The following is a 9,681-nucleotide window of genomic DNA, read 5'->3' as shown; positions in this document are numbered from 1 at the left end:
CAGTTATGATACCTATAAAATAGACTGTTTCCACTACTTGCCTCATAGGTTCCTTGTGAGGAAAGAATTTTGTAAACCTTCAAGTCCTTCAGTGAGTTTTGATTGCAGGACTATCCAAAGGTTAAGGCAGGATGCCAAATCCTAAATGGGCTCAGACAAGGAGTAGAAATAATCCCTAGAAAGATCAAGTTATAGAAGGAAAATAGTTAACTGTCTTCAGCACCAGGTGGAGCCCGGAAGGAAGGATCACAGGGACTCGAACTATGGTGAAGATGGAAAATGCAGACTGTAATGCTAGAATACCACATTCAGTGGGCTGTTGTAAGGAAAGCTCTGTAGAGAAACCTCAGTAGCTAGGCAAGGATGTGAGATTGGGGGCAAAGGACCTGCCCATGGCACCTTTGAATCAATTTATTGGTCTCATTACAATGACCCTGCCCCACTGTTGTGACATCTTAAATAACGTTTATTACAAAAGAGAGAGAAGACAAAAATGCTTCAACACCGCCCCCCACGGACCTCCCCCTCCGCGCCAATAAATAAGAAGGGGGGGACACGACTGGAGGAGGGGGTGTAGGGGGGGAGACCTAGATGGGGAGGGAATTATGCTTAGTCCAGGAGCCACTGCTCTTCATCCCCATCTCACACTGTGGGGAAACTTCTTCCCCCTCCAGGTAGTCCTGAAGGGAACCGGGCTGGGGTGATTACGAATCACACCCCCCTCACACACATTTTCTGGGACTCCCTAAATGTATTCTCCTCCTTTGGGTCCCGTAGGTCTTTCGAGAGGAGTGACTCGGATGCCCCCATCCTATTGGTTAGATTACAAGGGTTCAGTTACTTTAAAGAACTCGATCCACCAATACCAAGAGTCTTTGAGGGCTCTCCGGGAGTGTGTTGGTGTGAAGTTACAACCCCCTATAGCTGAGAGAACTGCTCAGAGTTCTCTCTCCAAAACCCAGGAACTTATTATCTTCTTCTTCACCCTGTTCTTGGGAAATCTAGCAGCATCAAAGAAGGTGCACCCAAGGGTGAGGACCTGGGACTGGAAGCCTGAAGCCTTTTCGAGTCTGTGAAGGGAGGGTGGGGGTGTGGCTTTTTGGTGGAGAGTGATGGGAGCAATAAGCCAACTTCAAGGTCTCCTGAGGGTTCCTGGTGGCTGATTTTTTGTTCTGTGGATACAAGTCGGTCACCTAAACTCACATCCTCTGCCTTCCTGACGGGGAGGGAGAGAACCTTGAGTCACTCACTTTAGTTTTAAATGACATGCCTCCCCAGTGACCAAGTCGGTCTTCCCTTCCCCACCCCGCTCCCCATGCTCTTTCACCATCCACCAGGACTAGAGTCCTCCTGGCTGAGGTGTAGAGGGATTTGTGGTGCCCAACATGGTGGGTTGGGGGTGAATGGGGAGGGGTCATTGTTCAGCTGCCCATCCCTGCCATTCCCAAGGGATGGAAACTGTCTTCATCCAGCAAGAGGCGCCCCAGGCGGTAGAGCAGCTGAGGGTACCAATGAACACCCTCTCCTGGGGTCCTGCTGCCCCATGATAGACTATGGTAGAGACGAAGGGGCCAGAAAGCCAACTGAGCCAGGCGCTGCTCAGCCACAGTTGCAAAACAGGAGGCCACTACATCTTCAACCACCAGCGTCCCGTGTTTCGTGAGAGGGGCATAGGCCCCTGGGGCTGTTCGAGTGGAAACAGCTGCCACCCTGGCAGGCTGCAGCCCTGGCACTCCTGCCACCAGCACGTACTGACCAGGCTGCACCTGACTGGCAAACGTAGCCCGAAAACCAGTAGCAAGCTCTGTGTGGTTATTGGCGGTGAACAGTAGGTGAGCTGGTGTAAGGGCCAGGCGCCGGGGAGGGTCCAGGGTCTCTATGACATGGAAGGCCCTCTGAGTGGTCGGCTCCCGATCCAGGAAGATGAGCACATCACTGAAGGTTGGGTTCCCATCCTCCCCCATGGCCAGCACCCGGTCCCCTGGCTGCAAGGCAGACAAGGCTACTTGAGCCCCATTTTCTAGACGAACCCTGGCTTCTGCTGGGAAACAGCCGCCAGTCTTAGCTGCAGCAGAGTGTTCTGTGGGGAGAATGGACAGGGTAGGGAGACTTGGTTATTGTCATAGATGTTAGATTTCTAGCCTACCTAACTCAGCTCACCCAGAGGGAGGAGGTATTTAGGTCCTAGAAACTTCATTTTTATTCCCATGTCAACCTTTAGCCTAGTTCCATTTCTTCTATCCCACACGTAGACCTGACTCTTCATTCGTGTCAGTCCCAGACCCAGACCCTGTCTTTACCTCTCCCCATCCCCATTCATTCTTGGAACACAACATCACCAAAGCCCCAGCAAAGCCCATCCCTATCTAAGGACTGGAAAATGGGAGTGGGGAGGGGAAAGCAAAGAGCAATCTGGAAGGGGAAGGTTTTCCTTAAGCTCAAGGCTTCTTTTTGAAACATGGAGACCAAGGCTATCTCTGCAAAACTGAAGGAAGAGAAGAGAGGAAGCTAGCAGAGAGAAGTAGGAAGAAGGAAAGAAAGAAATTTGGTTCTTCTAGAGCCCCACCCCTGCATAAAGTACCATTTCCATTCTTTATCTCTCACGCTTGATCGATATCTCTCACTACCCACTCCCCGGATGCCTTCCTTTGAGATTTTTCCTGCTCTTTCCCTGCCTTAATTATGCTTGGAGTGTTTGAGGAGTATAGTATAGGTCCAGTTATGGAGTGGGGGGGGGGGGGGGGGAGAAGGGATATAGACTACAAGTTTGTACATTAGTAGCCAAGTTCAAGTGAGTATTGCAAAGGTCACCAGGTTCCAGTCCACATACAGGGTCAGTGTATTGAGACAGTGCAGTGTGAGCTTAATGAATGTCAAGGTCAATGAGCAGAATCAGTGCTGGATTAGGGGTGACAGAAATGTGGAGTATCAATCATTGTATGAGCTGGGTTGGTCTAAGAGGAAAAGGGGAAAGTGCCAGTGAATGGTGTTGGGGTTAGATATGAATAGTGTTGACGGAGATCAGGGGGACTTGAGAGGCTGGATATTTCCATGTTAGTGTATTCACACGATGAAAAAACCAGTAGATTCTGAAGAGTTGGGATACAGAGCTATTTACAGAGGCCCATGTTTCAGTGTGTGGGGGCCCTGGTGTTCCGATTTGTGGGTTCAGTGTAGGCCTACTGTGTAGGGTACAGGAGGAAGGAAGGACTAGTCTTGTAGATCAAAAATTTGTATACTCTCCAAAAGGGTACTATATAAAGTCAGTGTAGGAAAGTGATACTGCAAGACCACCAAATTCTAGCCATTTCTGATTGACAAGGCAGCCACTTCAGGAAAATCCACTTTATTAACTCCACTGCTGCCCATTCTGGCTCTCATTCTTTGCTTGGCCCCAAATCGCCCAGCGTCTGGGCTTGGGGATCGCCTTTGCCCCTCTGGGTAGAGAGCTACACAGGAGGGGGGGGGCCTGACCTGCATGGTGATATACAGAAATCCCTTCCAAGCTCTGAACCTCCAAAGCATCTGGGGTCCCATTCTATACAGCTCCCCAAACAAGGTGCCTCAGGCAAATACTGTCCCCATCTGCACCCCATTTTCAACCCCTCCACTCTGCAGCCCGAAGGGTTGGGCACTGAGTGGTTTGGTCAGCCCCTGGCTCCCTCCATCCGTCCATCTCGCTCTGGTCTTGCTCCTCATCACTGCCGCGGCTTGGGGGGGTGTTGGGCCCATCCTGAAGGGTGGCTTTCAGGCAGGGTCACTGAACCCACCACACTAGAGTGCTGGCTAATAAGGGACGGTCAAGTGGTCACAAGCAGAGGAAGGGGGCGGTAGCGACGTCCTGCCGAGAGCCATCGTGCCTTGTTTCTCCACCCATGCCCTTGGCACCTCCTCAGTTCATTCCGAGCGGCCCCTGCCCTGTCCTCGGCCCCGCCCCTCCCGGACCCAGTCTCCCGAAGGCTCACCGGACTTGACTGAGCAGTGAACATGCGCTTTGGACTCGTAGTAGACCCAGTCGAAGCCGGCCTCCACTGCCAGCCTTGCCAGGAGCCCGTACTTGTTCCGGTCGCGGTCAGACGTGGTAATGTCCACGGCGCGCCCCTCGTAGTGGAGCGACTCCTCAGAGTGGTGGCCGTCCTCGTCCCAACCTTCCGTCACCCGCAGCTTCACGCCCGGCCACTGATTCATCACCGAGATGGCCAACGAGTTCAGACGGTCCTTGCAGCGCTGCGAGGGGAGACGAGGGAAAAGGGATTGAAGCTGAAAGGGGGGGTCCCGAGGCAGCGAGAGCGCGTCTGGGATCGAGAGGGGCGAAGAGGGGCAGGAGGGGCTGGAAGCTCACTTCCACCAGGCCCAGTGCCAGATCGTTTCACGGAAGAAGTGACCAACCCAGTCATATACCTCTCCGTAGCCCTATTCTAGTGTCCTCTCCTGCCTCATCTCGCGCCTGTCTTCGACTTTAGCCGCTGGCGCCTGTGGGGGTGCCCAAAAACTTGCGAGCCAGTGAAAACTAGGAGTGGGGGGGGGGGGGCGGCGAGCAGAGATCCGGACTCCCGAGACGCGCAGGAGGGTAAACAGGCCAGTCCCAATAAGTAAAAATTGGGGTTTGGCCACTATCCCCCAACTTCGTCCCTTCTTGGGAAAGCAGATGAAATGAAAGAATCCCTTTCTGTCCCAGACCCAGAGACTTCAGCAGGATGAATCTCGCCCTTAGAATTCTGCCTCCTACACGTCCCTCTTTCTGAACGCCCCTGGATCAGCTGCACTCCCACCTTCTGGCTCCAGACCTAAACTCTGCTTGCCAGGGTTCTTAAGGGCAGGAACCCCCGGCCCTTACCTTGGGTTCCTTGGCTAAGCAGGATTTAGTCCCATTTCCGAATGGAAAACCCTATTTCCCCCTTCTCTTCCGCTTCCAAGTCCAAAGCTCCTAGTCAGCCCAGGCAGGTATAAGATCCCTTATCCGCCCTTAGACCGCCTCGCACCTCGGCTTCGGGGGCTTCGTGCCCCTTCCCCACCCGATCCCGCTGACCCAGTTCTTAGGACTAGCTGGAACGGGACAGAAAAGGGGTGCAAGGACCACTCTGCCCAGCAGGTGTCACCGCAGCCTCAGGGCTGGAAGTCCCGCAAAGGGTGGCTTTGTCCTGCCATGGCAGGTGTAGAGGAGAGGGTACCGTTTGGACAAAGGGTATACCCAGAGAGTCCAACATCTTAGGCACCTAAAGCATCCCCCAGCTCTGCGGCCTGGTTACTGCCGGAGCGTCAGGGGATGTTCTTCGGGTCAAAGCTACCCACCATCTCGCCATGCATGGGGTCCTTCCCGGTGCCCACCTGCAGATCTGAAGGCAGGAACCCAGACGGGGGTGGGGAAGGTGGACCCCGGCTCTGGAGCGGTCAGAATGTGGGGGGGGGGGGAGGCACAACTACCCTTGAGGTCTAAGGCTTTGGAGGCTGGGGCGTGGGGAAAGAGCGGGAGAACTGGACATTGGAGAGGCTGACAGTCTAAACGGAGTCCTCATCCAGAACAGCGCGCCTTCAGCACCTTGGTGAGGGGCGGGGGGCACCGGCGCAACCCGGCCCGATAGAGACGGGAAAGGAGAAATGGGTCCCTGCGTGCGACCCAGAAAAGTGACCCGACCCTGTTCCCTAAATCCCAGGAACCCTGGAGGGGAGAGATTGGAGGGAGGGGTTGGAGCCACCACTGACTCCCCGGGTCCGGGAACAAGGAAATAGAGAATCCTGGCGTTACGAAGGACCTGAAGGCGTAAAGGAATAACTGAGAGGGCACAAGACGGAGGGTAGGGGGAAAGAGTAGGGAACGCGTCCGAGACCCCCCCCCCCCGGCTCAGGAAGCAGGGTGGTACTAAGCCTCGGTTTCTAGAGTTGGACGTATCCTTCCCTTTAATGGAGCGGGGGCAATGGGCAGAGTCAAGCGGAGCCTCGCAGACCCTTGGACTCCTCGGGTCGGGAGTCAGCAGTAGCAACTTTGTGGGGTGGGGGCGGGGGACGGCGCTGTAGAGGACTGGGGGAGGTGGGGTGAGGGGGGCTTCTGGAAGAAACTAAATGATGGCTTGGCAGGCAGGCTCCGAGCCGCTTTTCGCGTGGGCTTCCCGGTGCAGGCGCTTACTCCCTTTCAAAGGGGTCTCTTAGCACCCCGTTTGCTTCCCCTCCCGGATAAGCCTCTGGGTCTCTGAGCTCTCTTCCCCAGTCTGTTTGTGCTACTTCCTCGGGCCGGCCGGGCCGCCTTGCTAGTCTCTCCCTGGGCCCGGGGCCGAAGCTGGGAGCTGTCAATGATTGTCGAGCCCGCCGCCGGGATCCTTATCTGCATTCCTCAGAGCCCGGCCTGGCAGCAGCCAACCTTCGGCCTCACAAACTGAGGCCTGCCCGGCACTAGGACTCCTCACCATCCACAGCCAAAGCGCAGATGTTGGGGGATGGGGGGCGGGAAGTGGTCCTCCGGGGAACCACCGCGGCTGCAGACTAGGAGCTACCGGTGGACGCTGAGGCCGGGAGAAGTGAGCGCGAGTTCTCTCCATTTGCCACCCTGGCTTGGGGCAAGTTGGCTCCAGCCAGCTCGGGGCCTCACTCGTGCCCAGCCGGGCTCTACGCTCTGCCGCTGAAGGGCCCCCGGGGTCCGCTGTCTTGGAGCTTCCCCAAGCATCCTGGTCCTTTCAGCGGTCCGAGCCCACTTCTAAAGCTGCGTCCCCCACCTCGAGTCCCCTAGCCGAGTCCCGAACTTGCCCCCAGATCCGCTCCGGGTGTCGGGAGAGCCCCCGCCCCACAGACGGCCTCTGGACTCCAGGGACAGCTCCCGCAGGCTTCCCTCCCCTTCCCGATCCAGGACCGGCTCCACTCATCTTCTGGGCGGCTGGGCTCCCCAAGTCCCCGCGCTCGAGCCCCTGAGACACGTCTCCGACTGGACTCGGGCTCGATGCACTCCGGGAGCGGCCGGCGCGGGAGCCGGCGAGGATGTCGGGGCGAGGGAGCCCGCGCTCCTAGCCGCGTGGCTGCGGTGGGGGGGGGGGGGGACCAGAGAGGGGTGGGGTGAGGGGTTGGGCACGCGGCCCCGGCAGAAGCGAGAGCCAAGTCGGGAACCGGCGAGCCCGGCACCCGGGGTGACCCCGCCGTACCCCCGCCCCCCGGGCCGTTCCGGCCCGGCTGGCCCTCCTCGACTCCCGGCCCCCCGGAGCCCCGGGCGGGCGGCCGTGCACCTGCTCCGGCCCGAGCCCCCGGGCTCCCCCCCCGGGGAGATCGGCGGCAGCGGGGCTCGAGCGGAGGCCAAAGGGGGCAGGGCGGGCCGGCGTGGGCAGGTGCCAAGGGGGCGGGCCGGGCAGCCGGCGGTGCGGAACCCACCTGGGTCATGAGCCGGTCGGCGCCCGTGTTCTCCTCGTCCTTGAAGATGATGTCGGGGTTGTAGTTGGGGGTGAGCTCCTTGAAGCGCTCGGAGCTGCGCGCGATCTTGCCCTCGTAGCGCCCGCTGGCGCCCAGGGTCTTCTCGGGCACGTTGGGGCTGAACTGCTTGTAGGCGAGCGGCACCAGCTTGCGCGGCGGCCGGCGGCGGCTGCCCACTACCCGGCCCGGCCCGCAGCCCCGCGCCGCCGGCGCCAGCAGCAGCAGCAGCAGCAGCAGCGAGAGCCGGAGCCGGGGTCGGGGCCGGAGCCGGGCCGCGGCCATGGCCGGAGCCTCCCCGGGGGGGCGGGCGGCGGGCGGGGGGCGGCGGCGGGCGGGGGGCGGCGGGGCGCTCAGGCGCAGGGCTGGCGCTGGGGGGCTCCGGGCGGGAGCGCCATGGGCGGGGGGGGGGGGGGCCCAGGGCCCGGGCTGGCGGCGGCGCTGCGTCCCCCTCGGCGCCTCGGCTCTGAGCCGCCCAGCCCGCCGGCCGCCAATAAATAGGCCGGCCCGTTTGTTTTGGCAACGCGGCGGCGGCGGGGGGCGGCGGGCCCGCGGGCCGGTGGGGCTGGGCTGGGCTGGGCTGGCCGGGCCGGCGGGCTGGCGGGACCCCGCGGTTTGCGCCCCGGGCCGGCGGGCGGGCGGCTCGGGCGGAGCGGGAGCTGCTGCCGTCCGTCTGCGGCGCGGCCCGGGCCCGAGTGAGAGGGGAAGTGGGAGCGATCCGGGCTCGGGCCCCGCGCAGACCGCACCCTATCCCTGTCCCTGCCTCCCTCCCGCTCCCCAGCGAACCTGCGACAGGGGCGGCCGCAGCCTCCTCCCCCTCGGGCGGGCGGGCGGCCCCAGGCGCTAGCCCTTGCCCCGATCCCCGGCCGCCCGCCCGCTGCCCTCGGTGCCCCCTGCGCCTCCCGGGCTCGCCCTCCCCGCCCCGCCCCGCCCCGGCCTCGCCTCCGGCCGGGGCCACGCTGCGGGGGGCTGGAGCGGCGGGGGGGGGGGGGCGGGGGGCCGGAGCTCTCACCCCACGTTGACCGCGGCCGGACGGGAGGGGGGGGGCCGGCGGCTGCTGTACCGCACGGCCGCCTACGCTGCTCCCTGCCCGGGGCGGGGGGGGAACCCACCGGAGACCCGGGGAGGTCATCCACACCTCGGCGCTGCCCCTCCCCCCGCCGTCCCCCCTAACCCTGGGACCTCGCGACCCCGCTCAGCCCAGTCTTTCTCCTCTGTAGCAGCTCCACTTGGGCCCCCCGGTCCTCTCCCATCGGACCCCCGGATCTTTGTCTCCCTAGTGTGCGCCCCCCCCCCAGATGTCAGTCACTCGCTGGTCCTGCCAGCTTGGGGGTGGGATGTCTCCAGGAGAACAATGGGATTTTACTAGGTCTTTTGAAGTTGGAAATGTGGCCAGAACAAGTAGAAGGCAGCTCCAGGCGTGCCAAGGGAGAAGGTAGAGCAGCCAGGATGCAGCAGTGAGGGAAACGAGTAGAGGGGGCACGATGCCTGCTCAGAACTGAAAGCGAGAAGCGCAGAGTGGTCCACCGAGGACCGAGAAGGTGGAAGTGGACACCCTGGGCTGATTCAGGAAAACTGCGAGTGAGGGCTGTAAACTAATCCTCTCAGTAGACTCAGCCAGGGTAAGCCTCTGAAGGGAACACGGGATTGCGTGCTTCTAGGAGCGACAGATTAAATAGGACGTGGAAAACTTGTAGGAGATCTCAGGATCCCAAGGCAACGGCAGCAGAAAGGGCCCGGGGGGGGGGGCAGGGAACAGAGGGGGCGAGCTGCGTCTGGAACCTGGAGCTCCACCACAAGCAGAAAGCTCAGCCAGAGCAAGGACAGGAGAAGAACCTTTATAATAACCCCTGAGACAATAGTTTCTTAAATCTAGCAAGAATGGGTTGAGCCTTTTTTAAAATAAGAGCTCACTATTCTTGGCATCCAAGGATGGCATTCCCAAATCACCACGAGAAGAGTCTACCCCCTAGAGATGCTGTTTTTCCAATAGGGAAGGATGAAGTCATACCGATCCATCTTCAGTCTCACGGGGTCACCTTTAAGACACAGTAGAAGACACCGACTTGATCACCAGCATTGGGGGGGGGGGAGTCTTTGGTTCTAGAATCTAACTTAAATTGTAGCTGCCAAGATTTGAGGTCCACAGATCACTTTACCCTATTACCTTTACAGATCTCAACCTCCAAAACCTCTGCATTTCATAACAAAAATAGCTCAATCTTGTCTTTACCTTAAAGTCATTGGAAGTAGTCCCATTTGCTCCTTTCCATAGTCAGCAAGTCATTTCACTTA

The 9,681-nt window shown here is 59.6% G+C and overlaps 1 protein-coding gene across 1 annotated transcript; it reads right to left on the bottom strand.

Annotated features, from left to right (window-relative positions):
* Positions 1 to 372: 372 nt before the first annotated feature.
* IHH (Indian hedgehog signaling molecule) lies at positions 373 to 7,671 on the bottom strand. Its single transcript, XM_074192556.1, has 3 exons — positions 7,351 to 7,671; positions 3,966 to 4,227; positions 373 to 2,080 (listed from the first exon to the last, which is right to left on the bottom strand). Exons 1-3 carry the CDS (start codon positions 7,669 to 7,671, stop codon positions 1,422 to 1,424), a joined length of 1,242 nt encoding a protein of 413 aa, XP_074048657.1. The 3' UTR covers positions 373 to 1,421.
* Positions 7,672 to 9,681: the final 2,010 nt, after the last annotated feature.

The sequence above is a fragment of the Macrotis lagotis genome, chromosome 6 (assembly GCF_037893015.1).
Source record: "Macrotis lagotis isolate mMagLag1 chromosome 6, bilby.v1.9.chrom.fasta, whole genome shotgun sequence".
Classification (NCBI taxonomy): Eukaryota; Metazoa; Chordata; class Mammalia; order Peramelemorphia; family Peramelidae; genus Macrotis; species Macrotis lagotis.
Note: the sequence above shows the minus strand (reverse complement) of the source record. Positions and strands in the feature narration are given on the sequence as shown.

What these genes read in the sequence shown, in the direction of transcription:
- IHH (XM_074192556.1), bottom strand. Translation starts at nt 7,671, where the DNA reads ATGGCCGCGGCCCGGCTCCGGCCCCGACCCCGGCTCCGGCTCTCGCTG. An exon ending in CCGACCGGCTCATGACCCAG is followed by an intron (nt 4,228 to 7,350) that starts GTGGGTTCCGCA and finishes CTCCCCTCGCAG; the next exon opens with CGCTGCAAGGACCGTCTGAA. An exon ending in TCACTGCTCAGTCAAGTCCG is followed by an intron (nt 2,081 to 3,965) that starts GTGAGCCTTCGG and finishes TTCTCCCCACAG; the next exon opens with AACACTCTGCTGCAGCTAAG.